General features: G+C 45.1%; 1 protein-coding gene across 8 annotated transcripts in view; it reads left to right on the top strand.

Moving 5' to 3' along the window:
• Window positions 1-24,520, top strand: part of LOC137377198 (F-actin-monooxygenase mical2-like) — a 324,020-nt gene that overhangs the window by 243,891 nt on the left and 55,609 nt on the right. For all 8 annotated transcript variants that reach the window (XM_068046689.1, XM_068046680.1, XM_068046684.1 and 5 more), the window contains one exon: window positions 20,040-20,220. In XM_068046689.1, the coding sequence (XP_067902790.1) occupies window positions 20,040-20,220 (181 nt within the window). The remainder of the gene's footprint in view (window positions 1-20,039; window positions 20,221-24,520) is intronic.

Genomic DNA, 24,520 nt, shown 5'->3' with positions numbered 1-24,520 from the left:
AAGGAGATATTAGGACAGGTGATCAAAAGCTTGGTCAAGGAGCAGCATCTTAAGAGAGATAGAAAGATGGAGAGATTTAGGGAGGTAATTCCAAAGCTTAGGGCCCAGGCAGCTGAAGGCACAACCACCAATGGCACAGTGATTAAAATTGAGGGTGTTCAAGAGGCAAGAATTAGAGGAGTGCAGAGATTACGAGGGTTGTCAGGCTGGAGAGGATTACAGAGATAGGGAGGGGCAAGGTCATGGAGAGATATGAGAACGAGGATGAGGATTTTAAACTCGAGGCATTGTCAGGGAGCCAGTGTAGGTCTGCAAGTACAGGGGTGAAGGGTGAATGGGACTTGGTACGAGGTAGGATATGGGCAGCAGAGTTTTGGATGAGCTCAAATGTATGAAGGGTGGAAGATGAGAGGCTGGCCAGGAGAGCATTGGAATAGTTAACAGGTCTAGAGGTAACACAAGCATGGCTGAGGATTTCAGTAGCAGATGAGTTGAGGCAGGGGCAGAGACGGGGATGTTACAGAAGTGGAAATAGCTGGTCAATCCAAGACAATCCAAGTAAGGAGTCACTGGCTTGGTCAGGGATCGGGTAGGGGGAAGAAAATTGGCAAAAAAAAAATCTTTTGTTTGTTTGCTAACATGGGACCATCGGAATTGTGGGATGAGAAAAGTCCCAGGTCGATCCAATTCACCTTTTACCCTCCTGGTGGTCACATGATCCAATGATAATAGAGTTATTGACCAATCACAGCGATCAATCTCTATCAATGAGTCTACAACAGACCCAAACATGAGGTGAGGAAAACCCCCAGTGACGGAGAGCTTTGGGAACCATCGGCCCAGAGTCACCTGCTCCTCCCGAGCTCGTTACACTCACCACACGTCATGTCTCACATTACTCTCAGACTGGGGCCCAAAATACTACTTTATGAGATAAATCTCTCTAATTTGCATTTGAATGAATGAATACTAGCTGCTTCCACTGTCTCCCAAGGGAACCTGTTCCATTGATTGACCCCTCACTCACTGAAATATTGACCTGATTTTATCTCTCTCTGAGTGAATGGGTTTTGAATGAGTTGAAATCTCGCCCAAATTTCCACCTGTTAGTTTTGAATTTAACCCCTTCAAGTACAGGCCGTGTCCTCTGGTTCTACACTTAGGAAAACAAATGCCAGCATTTTTTATTACTTCAAATGCAAGAACACTAACATCTACAAGGTTAACTTGGAAAAGCTGGGATTGTTCTCCTTAGAAAAAAAGAGATTGAGAGGAAATTAATATAGCTGTACAAGATTATGACAGGCTTAGGCAAGGAAAGTTAGACAAGGAAAAACAGTTCCAATTAACTGATGGTACAAGGACTAGGGGACACAGATTGAAGGTTTTGGGCAAGAGATGCAGGAGGAATATGAGGAAGAACTTTTTTATGCAACAAGTGGTAATAAGCTGGTACTCGCTGCCCATGAGGGCAGTGGAAGGGGAGACGATGAATGATTTCAAAAGGAAATTGGTTGGGCACTTGAAGAAAATAAACTTGTGGGGGTGCGGGACTGACTGAAAAGCTCTGTGAAGAGCTGGTATGGACTCGATGGGCCGAATGGCCTCCTTCTTTTGCCATAAATCACTATAACAGTGGGGAATATTTTCCCCTCCTGGGGGAATCTAGATTTAGGGGGCACAGTTTCAAAATAAGGGATAGCCCTTTTAAGCCGGAAATGAGGAGGAATTTCTTCTCTCAGAGGGTGGTTAATCTTTGGAATTCTCTTCCACAGACAGCAGTGGAGGCTGGGTCATTGAATATATTCAAGACTGAGTTGGAGAGATTTTTGATCAACAAGGCAGTCGAGGGTTATCGGGGGGAAGGCAGGAAAGTGGAATTAAGGCCACTATCAAATCAGCCATGATCTTATTCAATGGCAGGGCAGGCTTGAGGGGCCGAATGGGCTACTCCTGCTCCTAATTCTCATCACGGGCGGCACAGTGGCGCAGTGGTTAGCACCGCAGCCTCACAACTCCAGCGACCCGGGTTCAATTCTGTGTACTGCCTGTGCGGAGTTTGCAAGTTCTCCCTGTGACCGCATGGGTTTTCACCGGGTGCTCCGGTTTCCTCCCACAGCCAAAGACTTGCAGGTTGTTAGGTAAATTGGCCATTATAAATTGCCCCTAGTATAGGTAGGTGGTAGGGAATATAGGGAAGGTGGGGATGTTGTAGGAATGTAGGATTAATATAAATGGGTGGTTGATGGTCGGTACAGACTCGGTGGGCCGAAGGGCCTGTTTCAGTGCTGTATCTCTAAATAAAAGAAAATCATCTTATGATTTTAACAGAGCCCAAAATTGTTCAGTGATATTAAATTATTATTGAAGCACTTAGTATTCTGATCAATCAACAGTAACCAGAACGGAGCAAGATGTGAGCATCAGATAACTGAATCCATGTAATGGGAGTGTGTGGTCTCCTTGTCATTGACTTCACTCCATTCCTCTGCCCTTTGTCCTTTTAGCATTATCTGACTTGGTGAGGATAGCCGGCAGACAGATTGGCCCACATTGTGACAGTAACTACACTTCAAAAGTAATTCAGTGGATTTGAAACAAAGAACTTGCATTTATATAGCACCTTTCATGAGCTCAGGATGTGCCAAAACAGCCAATGAAATACTTTTGAAGTGTACTCACTGTGGTAATGTCGGAAACCCGGCAGCCCATTTGTGCACAGCAGGATCCCACATACAACAATGTGATAAAGATCAGATAATTGGTTTCTAGTGATATAAAAACAAGAAATGGTGGAAATAGTCAGCAGATCTGGCAGCATCTGTGGAGAGTGAAGCAGAGTTAACGTTTCAGGTCAGTGGCCTTGTAATGCTGGCTTGGGGTTAAATACTGGCCCAGGTCATAGAGTCACAGAGTTATACAGCACAGAAACAGGCCCTTTGGCCCATCGTGTCTATGACGACCATCAAGCCTATCTATTCTAATCCCATTTTCCAGCACTTGGCCCGTAGCCTTGGATGCTATGGCATTTCAAGTGTTCATCTAAATACTTCTGAAATGTTGTGAGAGTTCCTTCCTCTACCACCTCTTCAGGCAGTGTGTTCCAGATTCCAACCATTCTCTGGGTGAAAAAAATGTTCCTCAAATCCCCTCGAAACCTCCTACCCCTTACCTTAAATCTATGCCCCCTAGTTATTGACACCTCTGCTAAGGGAAAAAGTTTCTTCCTATCTACCCTATCTATGCCCCTCATAGTTTTGTATACGTCAATCAGGTCCCCCCTCAGCCTTCTCTGCTCTAAGGAAAACAACCCCAGCCTATCCAGTCTCTCTTCATAGCTGAAATGCTCCAGCCCAGGCAACATCCTGGTACATCTCCTCTGCACCCTCTCCAGTGCAATCACATCCTTCCTATAGTGCGGTGCCCAGAACTGTACACAGTACTCCAGCTGTGGCCTAACTAGTGTTTTATACAGCTCCATCATAACCTCCCTGCTCTTATATTCTATGCCTCGGTTAATAAAGACAAGTATCCCATATGCCTTCCTAACTACCTTAACTACTTGTGCTACTGCCTTCAGTGATCTATGGACAAGTACACCAAGGTCCCTCTGACCTTCTGTACTTCCTAGGATCCTACCATCCATTGTATGTTCCCTTGCCTTGTTAGTCCTCCCAAAATGCATCACCTCACACTTCTCAGGATTAAATTCCATTTGTCACTGCTCTGCCCATCTTACCAGCCCATCTATATTGTTCTATAATCTAAGGCTTTCCTCCTGACTATTTACGACACCACCAATTTTCGTGTCATCTGCGAACTTACTGATCATACCTCCTATATTCACGTCTAAATCATTAATGTAATCTACAAAACAGCAAGGGTCCCAACACCGATCCCTGTGGTACACCACTGGTCACAGGCGACCAATCGCAAAAACAACTCTCGACCATCACCCTCTGCCTCCTGCCACTAAGCCAATTTTGGATCCAATTTGCCAAATTGCCCTGGATCCCATGGGCTCTTACCTTCTTAACCAATCTCCCATGCGGGACCTTATCAAAAGCCTTACTGAAGTCCATGTAGACTACATCTAGTGCTTTACTCTCATCTACACACCTAGTCAGCAACTCGAAAAATTCAATCAAGTTTGTTAGACATGATCTCCCCCTGACAAAGCCATGCTGACTATCCTTGATTAATCCCTGCCTCTCCAAGTGGAAATTAATCCTGTCCCTCAGAATTTTTTCTAGTAGTTTCCCTACCACTGATGTTAGACTCACTGGCCTGTAATTACCTGGTTTATCCCTGCTACCCTTCTTGAATAATGGTACCACATTCGCTGTCCTCCAGTCCTCTGGTACCTCTCCTGTGGCCAGAGAGGATTTGAAAATTTGTGTCAGAGCCCTTGCTATCTCCTCCCTTGCCTCACATAGCAGCCTGGGATACATCTCGTGGGGCTGAGGATTTATCCACTTTTAAGCCTGCTAAAACCGTTAACACTGAGAGAACGCCCCTGCTCTTCTTTGAATAGTGCCATGGGATCTTTTACATCCACCTGAGAGATCAGGTGGGGCATTGGTTTAATGTTTCATGTGAAAGACAGTACAGTCTTGTCCCTCCAATAAGATAAATCCACATGGTGCTCTTTATAATTTCCTTACTGTTGACTCTGGACAGTACGTCAGTGATGATCTTATTGTCTCCTGTGTCAGTTGGCCATTGACAGTGAGACATGCTAGTATACTAATTGTTTCAGTATGGTATCAGTCAGTACTGAAAGGAGTCTCACATTAGGGAAGCTGATGTACTTTTAATAGGGGCCTCACCTGAGAATGAAATACTCTTATTGACTGATTATCATGCTCTGATTTACAGTAACTTTATATTTTTAAAAAATCAGAGTTTGAGCTTTTTGCTTCTCACTTTGTATCATGAATGGGAATTCAGTTGATTACTGTCACCTTACGTCCCGGAGTACACTGCGATTAATCAAATCTGTAGAAAACAGAATGTATGTAAAGAAGGTTAAGAAAAGTACCATTCGATATGGACTGCAGCATTTCAAGAAGGCAGCTCACCACCACCTTCTCAAGGGCAATTAGGGATGGGCTTAGCCAGCGACACCCACATCACGTAAAAGAATTTAAAAAAAATTGACCCATCCATGTTCACCCTGCCTACTCATGGTCCAACCTTCTGCCTGATCTACCTTCACAGGAGCTAATCCTAAAGTCCGAGACATTGACGGAGACATTCATTGACCAAAACAACCTTTATTTGGTTTATGGTAATGCTTTAAAATATACATGGACCACCTACCAAAAATAATCTTCAGTTGGAAAACAACAAATTACCACAATTTTTACTTTCAGTCATAGCTCAGTTCTCTAAGACAATTCAGATCTAGATGGGATGGAAGGATGGGCCCTGTCTGAGAGATGGCGATAAATGCAGTGTTATTCGTGTGATGAGCAGCCATTTCCAGGCACAGATATACATGCAGGGCTCTGCATTCCACTCTGTTGAGCTGGAAAGATTCCTCATGGAACTGAAAGCAAATTATTGATCTGAAATTTAGACGGTTAAGGGGTGATTTGAGTAAAATTTTCAAGACATTAAGGGGAACAGATAAGGTAAATAGAGAAACTATTTCCGTTGGTTGGGGAGTCTAGGACTAGGGGGCAGAGTCTAAAAATTAGAGACAGAACTTTCAGGAGGAAATTAGGAAACACTTCTACACTCAAAGGGGTTGTAACTCTCTTCCGCAAACAGCAACTGATGCTGGATCAATTGTTAATTTTAATATTGAGATTAATAGATTTTTGTTATCCAAAGGTATTATTTGGGGCAAAGGTGTTAGGTCACAGATAAGCCATGATCTTATTGAACGGCAGAAACGTCTCCTATGTCCTAGGTTCCTCGGTGTTGTAGGTAATGAGTCTTTCAAGGTTTGCGATCAGTGCTGTGAGGTGATAGTAAAAGCGACTCGATACTCAGAAAATATTGGGAGGACAATCCAATGCAGAACAAAGAGTGCTAGAATGACCTTGGTTCGAGCTCTGTGCTCCCTCAGTTGGTGGGTGATATCGTGAACCAGGTAAAGATTCAGAGGGAGGATCACGAGATTGAGACCTAGTTTAAAAGCCCTTAGTTATCATTACGGTCTTAGAGAGTTAAGAAGATAGATAATTGATCAGCAGGAGATCAGCTGGTCCATCAGGACACCCCCACACTCGTAACAGCTAAAGCATCGTAACTCAACACTTCCTCCATTCCCCACCACTCACAGCCTTGTCAGTACCTAATATCTCCTTTTGTGTCTCGATGTCATACTTTGTTTTATATTGCTCCTGTGAAGCGCCTTGGGACGTTTTATTATGTTAAAGGTGCTCTCTAAATATAAGGTCACTGAATCATACAGTGCAGAAGAGGCCCTTCGGCCCATCGAGTCTGCACTGATGCATTAAAGACACCTGACCTGTCTACCTAATCCCATTTGCCAGCACTTGGCCCATAGCCTTGAATGTTATGATGTGCCAAGTGCTCATCCAGGTACTTTTTAAAGGATATGAGGCAACCCGCCTCTACCACCCTCCCAGGCAGTGCATTCCAGACCGTCACCACACTCTGGGTAAAAAAGTTCTTCCTCAAATCCCCCTTAAACCTCCTGCCCCTCACCTTAAACTTGTGTCCCCTTGTAACTGACCCTTCAACTAAGGGGAACAGCTGCTCCCTATCCACCATGTCCATGCCCCTCAATCTTGTACACCTCCATCAGGTCACCCACCCCTCAGTCTTCTCTGCTCCAGTGAAAGCAACCCAAGCCTATTCAATCTCTCTTCATAGCTTAAATGTTCCATCCCAGGCACCATCCTGGTGAATCGCCTCTGCACCCCCTCCAATGCAATCACATCCTTCCTATAATGTGGCGACCAGAATTGCACACAGTACTCCAGCTGTGGCCTTACCAAAGTTCTACACAACTCCAACATAACCTCCCTGCTTTTGTAATCTATGCCTTGATTGATAAAGGCAAGTGTCCCATATGCCTTTTCCACCACCCTATTAACCTGCCCTTCTGCCTTCTGAGATCTATGGACAAACACGCCAAGGTCCCTTTGTTCCTCAGAACTTCCCAGTGTCAGGCCATTCATTGAATACTTTCGTGTCACATTACTCCTTCCAAAGTGTATCACCTCACACTTTTCAGGGTTAAATTCCATCTGCCACTTTTCTGCCCATTGGACCATCCCATCTATATCTTCCTGTAACCCAAGACACTCAACCTCACTGTTAACCACTCAGCATTTGACTGAGTATGGCATCAAGGAGCCCGAGTAAAACTGGAGTTAATGGGAATTAGGGGGAAAACTCTCCACTTGTTGGAGTCATACCCAGCACAAAGGAAGATGGTTGTGGTTGTTGGAAGCAAAGCATCTCAGCCCAGGACATCACTGCAGGAGTTCCTCAGGGTAGTGTCCTAGGCTCAATCATCTTCAGCTGCCTCATCAATGACCTTCCTTCAATCATAAGATCAGAAGTGGGGATGTTCGCTGATGATTGCACAATGTTCAGCACCATTTGCAACTCCTCGATACTGAAGTAGTCCGTGTAGAAATGCAGCAAGACCTGGACAACATTCAAGGCTTGGGCTGATAAGTGGCAAGTAACATTCACGTCACACAAGTGCCAGGCAATGATCATCTCCAACAAGAGAGAATCCAACCATCTCTCCTTGACATTCAATAGCATTACTGTCGCTGAATCCCCCACTATCAACATCCTTGGGGTTACCATTGACCAGAAGCTGAACTGGAGTAGCCATATAAATACCGTGGCTACAAGAGCAGGTCAGAGGTTAGTTATCCTGCGGCGAGTAACTCACCTCCTGACTCCCCAAAGCCTGTCCACCATCTACAAGGTACAAGTCAGGAATGTGATGGAATACTCTCCACTTGCCTGGATGGGTGCAGCTCCAACAACACTCAAGAAGCTTGACACCATCCAAGACAAAGCAGTCCACTTGATTAGCACCCCATCCACAAACATTCACTCCCTCCACCAACGATGCACAATGTGTACCATCTACAAGATGCACTGCAGCAATGCACCAAGGCTCCTTCGACAGCACCTTCAAAACCTGCGACCTCTAGCACCTAGAAGGATAAGTGCAACAGATGCATGGGAACACCACCACTTGCAAGTTCCCCTCCAAGCCACACACCATCCTGACTTGGAACTATATCACCGTTCCTTCACTGTCGCTGGGTCAAAATCCTGGTACTCCCTTCCTAATAGCACTGTGGGTGTACCTACATCACATGGACTGCAGCGGTTCAAGAAGGCGGCTCACCACCACCTTCTCAAGAGCAATTAGGGATGGGCAATAAATGCTGTCCTAGCTAGTGACGCCCACATGCCATGAATAAATAAATAAAAAGGAGTGATGGAATCCTCTCCACTTGCCTGAATGAGTGCAGCTCCAACAAAACTCAAGAAGCTCGACACCATCCAGGACAAAGCAGACAGCTTGATTGGAACCCCGTCCACAACCTTATACATTCACTCCCTCCACCACCGATGCGCAGTGGCAGCAGTGTGTACCATCTACAAGATTCACTGCAGCAACTTGCCAAGGTTCCTTTGACAGCACCTTTCAAACCCACGACCCCTACCAACTGGAAGGACAAGGGCAGCGGACGCATGGGAACACCACCACCTGCAAGTTCCCCTCCAAGACATCATCCTGACTTGGACTATATCGCCGTTCCTTCACTGTCGCTGAATCAAAATCCTGCAACTCCCTCCCTCACAGCACTTTTGGTGTACCTACACCACATGGACTGCAGCGGTTCAAGATGGTGACTCACCACCACCTTCTCAAGAGCAATTAGGGATGGGCAATAAATGCTGTCCGAGTCAGCGATGCCCACATCCCATGAACAAATAAAAAGAAAAATTACTGTATGATAAGTGTTTAAAATAATGAAAGGATGGAACAGGTTAGATAGAAGCAGATGGTTTCCCAACGGCTGAGGAGTTCACGAACAAGAGGCAGTAGATGCAAGATTAAATTTCAGAGATTTAGAAGTGAGGACGGGAGAAACCTCTTCACAGAGAGTTGTGAGGCTGTGGGATTTGCTTCCAGGATTAGTGGTTGAGGCAGAGACAGTCAACATTCAAGATTAGATTGTAGAAGTGATTGGAGGAAAGGGGGTCGGACGGATATGGAAATAGGGTCGGTAAGCGACGCCCACATCCCATGATACGAATAAAAATGTGATTGGAACTATTTGCTCATGAGGAGGGTAAAGGCCAACACAGACCATACAATCATAGAGAAGTTAAGGCACAGAAAGAGGCCATTCAGCTCATCGTGTCTGCACCGGCTGAAAAAACTAGCTGCCCAATCTAATCCCACCTTCCAGCACCTGGTCCGTAGCCTTGCAGGTTACAGCACTTCAGGTACATGTCCAGGTACCTTTTAAATGAGTTGAGGGTTTCTGCCTCCACCACCATTCCTGGCAGTGAATTCCAGACACCCACCACCCTCTGGGTGAAAAAGTTTATCCTCATGTCCCCTGTAATCCTTCTATCAATCACCTTAAATCTGTGCCCCCGGTAACTGACCTCTCCGCTAAGGGAAACAGGTCCTTCCTGTCTACTCTATCTAGGCCCCTCATAATTTTGTACACCTCAATTAAGTCACCCCTCAGCCTCCTCTGTTCTAAGGAAAACAACCCTCACCTATCCAGTCTTTCCTCATAGCTGTAACTTTCAATCCCTGGCAACATTCTTGTAAATCTCCTCTGTACTCTCTCCAGAGCAATTATGTCCTTTCTGTAATGTGGTGACTAGAACTGTACACAATACTCCAGCTGTGGCCGTATCAGTGTTTTATACAGTTTCAGCATTACATCCCTGCTTTTGAATTTTATACCTCAGCCAATAAAGGAAAGCATTCCGTTTGCCTTCTTCGCCACTTTATCTACTCGTCCTGCCTCAGGGTCCTGTAGACATGCACTCCAAGATCTCTCACTTCCTCTACCCCTCTCAATATCCTCCCGTTTATTGTATATTCCCTCGCTTTGTTTACCCTCCCCAAATGCATTACCTCACACTTCTTTGGATTGAATTCCATTTGTCACTTTTCCGCCCACTCAACCAAACCATTGATATCATTCTGGAGTCTACACCCATCCTCTTCACTATCAACTACACGGCCAATTTTTGTGTCATCTGAAAATTTCCCAATCATGCCTCCCACATTTAAGTCCAAATCATTAATATATACCACAAACAGCAAGGGAACCAACACTGATCCCTGTGGAACATCACTGGAAACAGCTTTCCATTCACAAAAACATCCATCGACTGCTATCCTTTGTTTCCTGTCACTGAGCCAATTTTGGATCCAACTTGCCACGTTCCTCTATATCCCATGGGCTTTTATTTTTCTGGCCAGTCTGCCGTCTGGGACCTTGTCAAATGCCATGTAGATCACATCTACTGCACTATCCTCATCAATCCTCCTTGTTACTTCCTCAAAAATTTCAATCAAGTTAGTAAGACACGACCTTCCCTTAACAAATCCATGCTGACTATCCCTGATTAATCTGTTCCTTTCTAAGTGGCAGTTTATCCTATCTCTCAGAATTGATTCTAATAATTTACCCACCACCGAGTTCAGACTGACCAGCCTATAATTATTTGGCCTATCCCTCGCACCCTTTTTAAACAATGGTACAACGGTTGCAGACCTCCAATCCTCTGGTATCTAGTGAGGATTTGAAGATAATCCGCAGCGCATCCCTTAGTTCCTCCCCGGCTTCCTTTAACATCCTGGGATGCAATCCATCTGGCCCTGGTGATTTATCCACTTTCAAGGATGTCAGACCCTCTAGTACTTCCTCTCTCATTACGCTTATCGTATCTAATATTTCACACTCCTCTTTAACTACAATGTCTGCATCAACCCTCTCCTTTGTGAAGACAGAGACAAAAAACTCATTAAGAACCCTGCCCACATCTTCTGCATCAATGCATAAGTTCCCTTGTACATCTCTGATAGGCCCTACCCTTTCCTTAGTTATCTTCTTGCTCTTAATGTACTAATAAAACATTTTTGGGTCTTCCTTGACTTTACCTGCCAATAATTTTTCATGTACTCTCTTTGCTTTCATTTATTTTATTTAGAGATACAGCACTGAAACAGGCCCTTCGGCCCACCAAGTCATGTCCTCTCTTTGCTTTCCTAATTTCCTTTTATACTTCACCCCAGCATTTTTTGTAATCCTCTAGGTTTTCTAAAGTATTAAGTTTTTTGTGACTGTCATTAGCTTTCTTTTTCTGCTTTATCTTACCCTGTATGCTTGTAGATAACCAGGGGGCTCTCGATTTGGCAGTGCCACCCTTTATCGTTATGGGGACATGTCTACACTGTGCCTGTAGAATCTCACTTTTGCATGTCTTCCACTGGTTTGCCATTGATTTTCCTTCAAGTAGCTGTATCCAGTCCACTTTCACCAGATCACACCTCAGCTTCGCAAAATTTGCCTCCCCCCAAGTTAGAACTTTTACTCCTGTTTTATCTTTGTCCTTTCCCATGATTATGGTAAAACTAACTGTATTATGGTCACTATCTCCACCCAGTCTAATCCCACCTTCCAGCATTTGGTCTGTAGCCCTGCAGATTACAGCACTTGAGGTGCATATCCAGACTCCTTTTGAATGAGTTGAGGGTTTCTGCCTCAACTACCCTTTTAGGCAGTGAGTTCCAGATCCCCGCCACCTTCTGGGTGAAACAGTTTTTCCTCATCGCCCCTCTAATATTTCTACCGATCACTTTAAATCTATGCCCCCTCATCACTGACCTCTCTGCTGAGGTGAATAGACCCTTCACCTCCACTCTATTCAGGCCCCTCAAAATTTTGTGCATTTCAATCAGATCTCCCTCAGCCTTCTCTGTTCCAAGGAGAACAACCCCAGCCTCCCCAGTCTTTCCTCATAGCTGCATTTTTCCTGGCAACATCCTCGTAAATCTCCTCTGTACCCTCTCTGGTGCAATTACATCCTTTCTGTAATGAGGTGACCAGAACTGCACACAGTACTCAAGTTGCGGCCCAAACAATGAGTTATACAGTTCCAGCATAACCTCTTTGCTCTTATATTCTATACCTCGGCTAATAAAGGAAAGGATTCCATATGCCTTCTTAACCACCTTATCAACCTGTCCTGCTACCTTCAGGGATCTGTGGACATTCACTCCAAGGTCCCTTTCTTCCTCTACACTTCTCAGTATTTTACCATTTATCGTGTATTCCTTTGCCTTGTTTGACCTCCCCAAATGCATCACCTCACACTCCTCCGAGTTGAATTCCATTTGCCACTTTTCTGCCCATCTGACCAGACCATTAATATCTTCCTGCAGCCTACAGCTATCCTCCTTGCTATCTACCACACGGCCAATCTTTGTGTCGTCTGCAAACTCCTTGGTCATGTCCCCTACATTTACATCCAAATCATTAATATATAACACAAAAAGCAGGGCACTCAGTACTGAGCCCTGCGAACGCCACTGAAACAGCCTTCCAGTCGCTAAAACACCTGTCGACAATTACCCTTTGTTTCCTGCCACTGAGCCAATTTTGTATCCACCAACCGCCTCCTCTTCACTATGGACGTCCAATCTCTCTACACCTCCATCCCCCACCAGGACGGTTTGAGGGCTCTCCGCTTCTTCCTTGAACAGAGGCCCAACCAGTCCCCATCCACCACCACCCTCCTCCGCCTGGCTGAACTTGTTCTCACATTGAACAACTTCTCCTTCAACTCCACTCACTTCCTTCAAGTAAAAGGTGTTGCTATGGATACCCGCATGGGTCCTAGTTATGGCTGTCTTTTTGTTAGATATGTCGAACATTCCTTGTTCCAGTCCTACTCAGGCCCCTCCCCCAACTCTTTTTCTGGTACATTGATGACTATATCGGTGCCGTTTCCTGCTCCCGCCCCAAACTGGAAAACTTTATCAACTTTGTTTCTAATTTCCACCCTTCTCTCACCTTTACATGGTCCATCTCTGACACTTCCCTTCCCTTCCTCGACTTCTCTGTCTCCATCTCTGAGGATAGGCTGTCTACTAATATTCATTATAAGCCCACCGACTCCCACAGCTACCTCGACTACATTTCTTCACACCCTGCCTCCTGTCAGGACTCCATTCCATTCTCACAGTTTCTCCGTCTCTGACGCATCTGCTCTGATGAGGCAACTTTCCACAACAGTGCCTCTGATACGTCTTCCTTTTTCCTCAACCGAGGATTACCCCCCACTATGATCGACAGGGCCCTCAACCGTGTCTGGCCCATTTCCTGCACTTCTGCCCTCACGCATTCCCCTCTCTCGCAGAACCGTGACAGGGTTCCCCTTGTCCTCACTTTCCACTCCAGCAGCCTCCCCATCCAGAGGATCATCCTCCGCCATTTCCACCACCTCCAACGTGATGTCACCAACAAATACATCTTCCCCTCCCCTCCCCTGTCAGCATTCCGAAGGGATCGTTCCCTCTCGGGTCCACTCCTCCATTACCCCCGCCACCTTGTCCCCTTCCCATGGCACCTTCCCATGCAATCGCAGGAGGTGTATATTTGCTGCCCACAATGGGGTCTCCTCTACACTGGGGAGACCAAACGCAGATTGGGTGAGCGCTTTGCGGAACACCTCCGCTCAGTCTGAAAGCATGACCCCGAGCTTCCGGTTGCTTGTCATTGCGACACGCCCCTCCTGCTCTCAAGCCAATATTTCTGTCTTTGACCTACTCCATGTTCCAGTGAACATCAACGCAAGCTCGAGGAGCAGCACCTGATCTTTCGATTAGGCACTCTACAGCCTGCCGGACTGAACATTGAGTTTAATAACTTCAGAGCATGACTGGCCTTTTTAAAAAAAAATTTTCACCATGTGCCAGCTTTTCATGTAGTCATGTAGCTGCTCATTATTCCACTATTAACCATCTCTCTAATGCTTTGTCTTTCACCACAAGTATTAACACATTCTTTGCCTTTGTCCCAGGACAGCTTTGTTATTTAATCACCCTCTGCCCCATCAAACACCTTCCCCTTTGTTCTCTCCCCCATCCTCTTCACTTGCTTAAAACCTAATTCTTTTCTAACCTTTGCCAGCTCTGATGAAAGGACACAGACCTAAAACGTTAACTTTGCTTCTCTCTCCACAGATGCTGCCAGACCTGCTGAGTATTTCCAGCACTTTTTGTTTTTGTTTCAGATTTCCAGCATCTGCAGTATTTTGCTTTTATTGTATCCACCTTGCTTCATTTCCCTGGATCCCATGGGATTTTATTTTTAAACCAGCCTGCCGTGTGAGACCTTGTCAAAATCCTTGCTAAAATTCATGTAAATCACATCAACTACACTACCCTCATCTATCTTCCTTGTTACTTCTTCAAAACATTCGATCAAGTTGGTCAAACAAGATCTTCCCTTAACAAATTCATGCTGACTATCCTTGATTAATCTGTGCCTTTCTAAGTGACAGTTTATCCTGTCTCTCAGAATAGATTCTAATAATTTGCCCACTACTGAGGTTTGACTGATTGGCCTGTAATTATTCAGTCTATCCTTCGCTCCGTTTTAAAAAGAGGTACAACATTAGTAATTCTCCAATCCTCCGGCACCACACCTGTATCCAGTGAGGCCTGGAAAATGATGGTCAGACCTTCCACTATTTCCATCTTGCTTCTTTTAACAGCCTGGGGTACATTTCATCTGGCCCTGGTGATTTATCAACTTTCAAGGATGCTAATCCCATTAATACGTCCTCTATCCCTATGTTTATCACTTCCAATACTTCACACTCCTCCTCCTTAACTACAGTATCCACATCGTCCCCCTCTTTTGTGAAGACAGACACAAAGTATTCATTAAGAACAATACCAACATCTTCCTTAACCAATAATGCTACACCCCCTCCTTTTTTATCCCCCTCTCTATCCTGCCTAAAACTCTATATCCAGGGATGTTGAGTTGCCATTCCTGCCCCTCTTTAAGCCAAGTTTCCATTATTGCAAAGATATTGTGTTGCCATGTGTCTACCTGTGCCCTCAGCTCATCGGCTTTATTTGCTATACTCCTTGGATTTCGATAAATATCTTGTAATTGCCAAATTCCTGTGCTGCACACTTTTTAACCTTTACTTCTTCTGTCTTTCAGAGTCACTAGCTAATTTTATGCCTCTCGCTCCCTGCTCTGAATTTGTCCTATCTGAAACTACCCTCAGGTTCCCATCCCCCTGCCAAATTGATTGGCCAAATGGCCATTTCTGTGTTGTAATCTTGATTTCTGTCTAGGGAAGGGCTCAGAGATAGGTCCTATTTTACTTAAAGAATAACAAGATCTTTATGTGTAGGAGAAGTCTGATTTCTCTGATTGAATTCTGCTGCCCCCAGGGAGGGAAGGTGAGGTCAGATCAGGTCAGGCTGGGTCAATGTCTTGACTTATGTTTCGATGACTTTAGTCAGGAACTCAATCAACTGGCCCCTGGGAATTGGCATAATTTTCAATCCTAGATATGTATCAAGAATGGCTTTAGTTGCCCTCTGAACTCTGTACCAGGTGTGTTTTGGGTTGGTCCTGTAGATTGGGAAAGGGATGACAACTCCTGAATGGTCTCCAGGATGAGATCAGACAAGGGCTTCACTGGCTGGTCTTCTGAATGGGTTCACTTTCTGACCTTGGTGAAAAAGCCAGTTCCAAAAAAGAAAAATCAGGATCCACCTAATCATCGAACAATACATCACAGGAGGCTATTCGGCCCATCGTACCTGTGCTAGCACTTTGCCTCTCATCACCACCACTCCTCTCCTCTCCCCTTCCCTCTCTTGCTTTGTCTCCATCACTTTTCACTTCGTCTCTCAACCCGATGTATTTCATAGAATCATAAATTGATACAGCACAGAAGGAGGCCATTCAACCCATTGTGTCTGTGCCAACTCTTTGAAAGAGCTATCCAATTACACCCACTCCCCTGCTCTTTCCCCATAGTCCTGCAATTGTTTTCCTTTTCAAGTATTTATCCAATTCCCTTTTGAAAGTTACTATTGAATCTGTTTCCACTTTCAGGCAGCACGTTCCAGATCACAACAACTCGCTGTGTAAAGAATTCTCCTTATCTCCCGCACTGGTTCTTTTGCTTAAATCTTAAATCTGTGTCTTCTGGTGACCAATTCTCCTCCAAGTGGAAACAATTTCTCATTATCTACTCTATCAAAACCCCCGTCATTTTGAACATGTCAGATAAATCTCCCCTTAACCACAACAGGCCATTCGGCTCAGTTGGTCGATGCTGGTGTTTATGCCGCACACAAGCCTCCTCTCACCCTTCGGGCCGGATCTTGTTCTCCTCCCGATGGCATGGGTGGTATGGGTGGCCGGAGAATCGGAGCGGCACAGAACCCGACTCCGGGAATGGCGGTTCTGATTCTCCCGGTGGGGAGTGGGGGGGGGATGGTGGTTGGAGGGGGCAGGAGGAATAGGCCGACTACGGCCTTCCCGACCAGAAGCCAAATAAGGGCCTCTTCCTGCCACCGCAGTGGCAGGGGGCAGGAAACGAGGCGCCCTCCCTGCACGTTTGGGGGGGGCATGCCTCCTTCGTGGGTGATTTGTGGCCCACGGAGGACCCCCCACTGGGAACCAATTCACTGCCTGGGAGCCCCCTCCCCCTTGTCCCGAACAGGCCCCAGCTACACATCCTCATCTACTTTTTCTCTGGGGTTCCAGTGCTGGGCCTGGGTCGGAGGCCTTTGCAGTACTAGCAGTGGCCACTGCTCCCAGTGGCGCTGTCTCATGTGCTTCTGTGCTGGTGTTCAATGTCCTGGCTCTCACTGGGAGAACAGACACTGAGCTGAGCTACAGGATAGCGTAGTGTCTATGTTCCTGGACTAATAATCTAAAGAACGTGAGTTTAAATCCCACGGTGGTGGTTTAAGAAGTTACTTCAGTTAAAAAAAGGAAATAAAAATCTGGTATCAATAAAAGTGATCATGAAGCTGTGGCATTGTTGTAAAAACCGCACCATGGTTCAGTAATTTCCTTCGGCGGAGGGAAAGCTTTTGTCCTTACCCAATCTGGGCCAATCTCTGACTGCAGTCCCACATCTATATGCCTGACTCTTAACTGTGCCTCTGAAATGACCCAGCCAGTTGTATCAAACCCACTACCAGTGGTTCGAGAAGAAGGTCCACCACCAGCTTCTCAGGGCAACCAGGAATGAGTAATAAATACCAGCCTTTCCAGTGGCGTCCACATCCCAAGAATGGAGCAAAATAAAAGTCAGGACCTGCAGGAATGAAGCAGCAAAATTTGAAGTGAAATTGGCCCTTCTACAATATAACACTCTGCATTTGTAGCAGGAGAAAGTAACATGATAGAGAAAGGCAGGGAGAAAAATGGAGAGGCAGGTAAAGGAAACTTTAGCTAGATGACGCTCTTGGCTGATTGGGTGTACAGTTTCCGCAGCCAGAGGGCAACTGTTTCAATGGCCTCAATTTTAAAAAGAAAGAATGGAAGATCTGCATTTTTGCATTTCATCTGCAGCTTAGATTTGCCAGAAGATACCTGGACACCAAGCACTAAGCTACGAGAAGAGATTAAACCGACTAGCGTTGTATTCCCTGGAATTTAGAGTCATACAGTCATTTACGGCACAGAAGGGGGAAACTCGGCCCATCAAGGCCCTGCCAGCTCTCCACGGGGCAATGCTGTCAGTCCCACTCGATCACTGTAGCCCTGCAAGTCTATTTCTCTCAGGTGACCATCTGACTTCCTCGTGAAGTCATTGATCGTCTCCGCTTCCACCACCCTTATGGGCAGTGAGTTCCAGGTCATTACCACCCGCTGTGTAAAAAACTGCTTCCTCATATTCCCCCTGCATCTCTTGCCCAAAACTTTCAATCTGTGTCCCCTAGTCCTTGTGCCATTTGTTCATGAGAACCGTTTTTCTTGTCCAACTTATCTAAGCCTGTCAGAATCCTGTACATTTGAATGAAATCTCCCCTCAATCTCCTTTGTTCTAAGGAGAACAAACCCAGCTTAGAAAGATAATGGGTGTTCTGAGCGAAGTTTTCAAGATATTAAGCAGAACTGGTAGGGTGGATAGAGAGAAACTATTTCTGCTGGTCGGGGAGTCTCGGACTAGGGGGCATCATCTAAAAATTAGAGCCAGATCTTTCAGCAGCGAAATTAGGAAACATTTCTACACACAAAGGGTGGTAGAAGTTTGGAACTCTCTTCTGCAAATGACAATTGATGCTGGATCAATTGCTAATTTTAAATCTGAGATTGACATATTTTTGTTAACCACAGGTATTGAAGGATATGGGGGTAAAGGCGGGTATGTGGGATTAGGTTGCCTCCTGTTCCTATGTTCCATGACAATCCAAAGCACTTTCCAGCCAATGAAGTACATTTGAAGTGTAGTCACCGTTGTCATGTAGGAAACACAGCAGCCAATGTGCCCTCAGCAAATTCACGCAAGCAACAATGAGATGATGATCAAATCATCTGTTTTAGTGATGTTGCTTTGGAGATAAATATTGGCCAGGACACTGTGGAGAACTCCCCTGCATTTCTTTGCAATAGTGCCATGGGATTATATAGGTCGACCTGAGAAGGCAGACAGGGCCTTGGTTTGACGTCTCATCCAAAAGCTGACACCTCTGACAGTGTAGCACTCCCTCAGTACTGTGGCAAGTGTCAGCCTTGATTTTGTGCTCAGATCTCTGGAGTGGGACTTGAACCCACAGCCTTCAGACTCAGATGCAACAGTGCTACCCCCTTACATTTGACATGGGTTATCTGTTTGTGTGAACGGCCCTGGGATCAATGACAAACCCATACGTCAGGGCCTGGAGAGATTTTAATTTTCCGGGTCACATTTCCATATTCAGGATCGGACTTCCGCCTGAACCCGGGATAAATTGCAGCCCAGCTATCAGGTAGTAGCGGGAATTCGGGCGGAAGAAAGCTGGAGCAGAGAACTCGCGGGATCGGCCCTCCTGCAGTCAGGTAAGTGGTATGGTGGGGGTGGGCAATGAGAGGGTGCTCCCAAGGAGACCATGGAAGTGAGCTGGGAAGGAAGCCTAGGTCAAGGAGGAGCCCAAGATTTCATTGCAGGAGGTCTCCTGACCCTTCTGACCCACCAGGAAACATTAACAAATTGTTAAAAGCTTCCTTCCGGGGGTTTCCCTGGTTCTCTTTGGGTTGTGTAGAATGGGCTTATATTCTCTGGAGTTTAGAAGAAGGGGAGGTTATCTCATTGAAACTTGTAAAATTCTTAAGGGGCTTGGCAGGGTAGATGCGGAGAGGCTGTTATCCCTGGATTGTCTAGAACACGGGGTCACAATCTCAGAATAAGGGGTTTGTCATTTAGGACTGAGATGAGGAGAAGTTTCTTCACTCAGAGGGTTGTGAATCTTTGGAATTCTCGACCCCAGAGAGCTGCAGATGCTCAGTCATTGAGTATATTGAAGACAGAGATCGATAGATTTTTTGGGTACTAAGGGAATTAAAGGATATGGGGATAGTGCAGGAAGATGAAGTTGAGGTAGAAGATCAGCCATGATCTTACTGAAATGTCGAGCAGGCTCAAGGGGCTGAATGGCCTACTCTGGCTCCTATTTCTTATGCTCCCCCCTCCCGTCGGGTTTGAGCTGATGGGGAAAAAGTCTCTGCTGCCCCATTTCAGGTCTGAGGTTAAAGTAGCAGCTCGGGCCTGGGTTACAACAATCAAGGCCATTAAGTTTTGTGTCTCTGTGTTCACGCGCTTAATGCTTGTTGGAAAGTCCTGCACCCTCCTCCTTCCTAAAAATCAGGGGCAAAAATACTGAATATAAAGGCTAATAATCTGCGGGCAATCGTTAGTCAGCATTCCAGGATGAGCTAAATATCATCATGGACCCAATCCTTCATTGGTAAATCTCAGAGGGTTATTGATGACTATGTCCCTTGTCATTTCTTTGGCAGTTTATCCACTCCAGTCTGGATCAAGTGGCAGTAAAAGGACTAAATGTGCATCTGGAGATGCTAATCTGAGTGAAACACGCCCCACCCTGGAGAGACACTCACCTTTAAGATCTCCAGCTGTAGACCTTGTTGAGCAGAACCTCCTGGCAATCCGAGTCACGGTGAATAGTGATGGGAGCAGGTATTTATGATGTTATCCGTACTTTGTACTGAAGGTGACATTCAGTGCTTTTCCTCATTGACCTGCTCTGCCCTCAGAAGCCTGCATGTTTCGCACTGAGGGGAAGGAGGTTTGGCTGCACCAACATGAATCCCTCAACTCAAAGCCCGATTTTAAAAATATGTATTAATGGTCACTTATGCAATGAAGCTGTAGAATCATAGAATGATGCAGAACTGAAGGAGACCATTCAACCCATCATAGCGCTTTGAGAGAGCTGTAAAATTAGTCTCACTTCCTCATGCTGTTTCTCCTTCGCCCTGCAATTCTGTGCTGTGGAATGTTAGTGTACCTGCAAATTTAGGAACAGTAGGAGGTCATTCAGCCCCTCACACCTGTTCCATCATTCAATTAGATCATGGCTCACCTGCATCATAACTCTGTTTGCCCTCCTTGGTTGTATAACCCTTACCCACCAAAAACCTACAACTCTCAGTTTTGAACATATCAATGATCCCACTCCCAGCCCCAGCAGCTTTTTGGTGGAGAGAGTTCCAGATTTCCACTACCCTTTGTGTGGAGGAGTGCTTCCTGGCATGACCCCTGAATGCCCTCAGTCTAGTTTTGAGGGATTTCCCCCTTATTCTGGAATCTCTGCACCAGAGGAAATAGTTTCTCTCTATCTACCCGAAAAACGCCTTTAATCATCTTAAGCACCTCAATTGGAGCACCCTTTAATCTTCTATTATTGGACTGGAGTTATACCAGTTGCTGTAAGTTGGCTTCCTTGAGTGGCTGGGGAACCAAATTTCTCTGATATCCTCAGCAATCATGGCAGGAGCGGTCTCTGAATGATATTCTGCATCTTTTTCTGCAAACTGCTCCTGACATTCCACAGAATGACACAAAGGAAGAAAGAGTTTGAATTTATACAATTCCTTTAACATCTCTTCAATATCCCAAAATATCTTCACAGCAAATGAATAATTTCCAATGTGCAGTCCCTGTGGGGTTTTGTACCAAACGCAGCAGCCAATTCGTGCACAGCAAGATCCCACAAACGGTGATGAAATAATTAACCAGTTAACCTATTTTTAGTGATGTTGATTGAGGGATAAATATTGGTCAGGACCCCAGGGATAACGCACCTGCTTTTCTTCAAAATAGTGTCGTCGAATCTTTACTATTCACCTGACCAGTCAGACTGGGGTCTTAGACTGATGTCTCAACATTTTCGCAGGATGGCCCAAAGCGCTTCTCAACCAATGAAGTTAGTCACTCTAGTTCTGAAGAAGGGTCACTGACCTGAAACGTTAACTCTACTTCTCTCTCCACAGATGCTGCCAGACCTGCTGAGTATTTCCAGCATTTCTTGTTTTTATTTCAGATTTCCAGCATATGCAGTATTTTGCTTTTATTTTAAGTTAGTCACTCTTGTTAGGTAGGGAAATGCAGCAGCCAATTTGGGAACCAATATGGGATCAGCAAGATCCCATAAACAGCAGCTTATCACATAGGACGATATATGGTGAAATGGGCAGTCACGTGGCAGGTACAATTTAACGCAGAGAAGTGGGAAGTGATACATTTTGGTAGGCAAAACGACGAGAAGCAGTATAATCTAAATAATACAATTTTAAAGAGGATGCAGGAACAGAGAGACCTGGGGGTATAAGCACACAAATCATTGAAGGTGGAAGGGCAAGTTGAGAAGGCTGTTGAAAAAGCAAACAGGATCCTTGGCTTTATTAGAGGAATAGAGTAGAAAAGTGTGGAAGTTATACAAAAACTTTATAAATCATCAGTTAGGCCTCGGCTGGAGTATTGTGTCCAATTCTTGGCACCACACTTTCGGAAGGATGTCAAGGCCTTAGAGAGGATCTGGAGGAGATTTACCAGAATGATAGCAGGGATGAGGGACTTCAGTTAAATGAAGAGCCTGGAGAAGCTGGGATTGTTCTCCTTAGAGCAGAGATGGTTAAGCAGGAGTTTTAATAAAGGGCTCAAAATCATGAAAGATTTTGATAGAGTAAATAAAGAGAAACATTTTCCACTGGCAGGAGGGTTAGTAACCAGAGGACACAGATTTAAGGTAATTGGCAAAGGAGGCAGAGGGGAGATGAGGAGAATATTTTTACGCAGTGAGTGGTTATCTGGAATGCGCAGAAGGAGGCCATTTGGCCCATCATGCGTGTGCTGGATCTTTGAAAGAGCAATCCAATTAGTTCCACTCCCCCCTGTTCTTTCCCCACAGCCCTGCAAAAATTTCCCCTTCAAGTATTTATCCAATTCCCTTTTGAAAGTTACTATTGAATCTGCTTCCTCCGCCCTTTCAGGCAGCGCGTTCCAGATCACAACAACTCACTGCGTAAAAATATTCTCCTCATCTCCCCTCTGCCTCCTTTGCCAATTACTTTAAATCTGTGTCCTCTGGTTACTAACCCTCCTGCCAGTGGAAAATGTTTCTCTTTATTTACTCTATCAAAACACTTTATGATGTTGAACATCTCTTTTAAATCTCCTCTTAACCCTCTCTGCTCTAAGGAGAACAATCCCAGCTTCTCCAGGCTCTTCATTTAACTGAAGTCCCTCATCCCTGCTATCATTCTGGTAAATCTCCTCCAGATCCTCTCTAAGGCCTTGACATCCTTCCGAAAGTGTGGTGCCAAGAATTGGACACAATACTCCAGCCGAGGCCTAACTGATGATTTATAAAGTTTTTGTATAACTTCCACGCTTTTCTACTCTATTCCTCGAATAAAGCCAAGGATCCTGTTTGCTTTTTCAACAGCCTTCTCAACTTGCCCTTCCGCCTTCAAAGATTTGTGTGCTTATACCCCCAGGTCTCTCTGTTCCTGCATCTTGTATTATTTAGATTATACTGCTTCTCCTCATTCTTCCTACCAAAATGTATCACTTCCCACTTCTCTGCGTTAAATTGTATCTGCCACGTGACTGCCCATTTCACCATATATCGTCCTATGTGATAAGCTGCTGTTTATGGGATCTTGCTGTTCCCAAATTGGCTGCTGCATTTCCCTACCTATCAAGAGTGACTAACTTCATCGGTTGTGAAGTGCTTTGGGCCATCCTGAGAAAGTGTTGAGACATCAAACCTCGATTCTATGATTCTAGACCCCTATTGTGCTTTGTTTATTGTTAATGACATCCTCGGGGCAGGAGCACCTGGTCACTAAATCCAACATTTGTGTAAGGTTTTAAACACAGAGAGGAATCAGCCTCTTGAAATCAAGCCTGAACTTGTGGTGATCGAGTTGAGAACAGCATTACTCTTTTCAGTGACTCACTCAGATGTTTCATAGGCTCGCTTCCAAAAACCTGTAGCTTCATTGACATCAGATCATTTAACATAGCCAGTGAACTCATTCCTGATTAAATTGAAGTCAGAAATGAGTCATACGGTCTGGGAGCTGGTGAATATACTGTTTAGAAATTAATCTCGCAGATTCTTTGTGCCTCCACAGACCTTGGGAGATCAGGTTGAATTTATATTAGGAACTGGACTTTAGTAGACAGATTAGTAGAACCAGAGGCTCAAAAATGCACATCTAAATACTATGGCAGACACTAGACAAAATATCTTTTGCACTTTGTAGAATGGAGTAGAACGGAGGCATTCTCAAATGCTTTGTTTTTATTTATTGTCCTAAAGGACCCACCAGGGCATTGCTTATGGCCATTCAGCCCCTCAAACCTGTCCCACTATTCAATTAGATCATGAACAACTTAGGTGCTGCATTGTTTTCTAAGGAATGGATCATCCGATCACCTAAGACGTACAACAATAAGAATCTTCATTTATTTAGCGCCTTTCATGTAGTAAAATGTCCCAAGGCGCTTCATAGGAGCGTTATCAGACAAAATTGGAATCTGAGACACATAACGTGAGATTCGGACAGATGAACCAATTCTTGGTCAAAGGGGTAGGTTTTGAGGAGTGTCTTAAAGGACGAGAGAGAGAGAGAGAGAGGTTTAGGGGGGGAATTCCAGAGTTTATGGCCTAGCTAGCTGAAAGATGGCCACCAATGGTGGAGTGATGGAAATTGGGGGTAAGCATGAGGCTAGAATTCGAGGTGTGCAGAGATCTCAGAGGGTTGTAGGTCTGGAGGAGATTACAGAGATAGGGATGGGCAAGGCCAGTAGGTCAGTGAGCACTGCATGTGTTTTTATTGAATATAAGAGGAAAGAAATACAGCAGAGGAGGAATCCATTCTGCCCATTGGACCTGTGCTGGCTCTTTGAAAGAGCTATGTAATTAATTTAACTAAAATGATTTTGACCGAGTGATGATGAAGGAATA

Source organism: Heterodontus francisci, chromosome 14, assembly GCF_036365525.1.
Source record: "Heterodontus francisci isolate sHetFra1 chromosome 14, sHetFra1.hap1, whole genome shotgun sequence".
In the NCBI taxonomy this organism is placed as follows: Eukaryota; Metazoa; Chordata; class Chondrichthyes; order Heterodontiformes; family Heterodontidae; genus Heterodontus; species Heterodontus francisci.
This window is presented reverse-complemented; position numbering and strand designations above follow the sequence as displayed.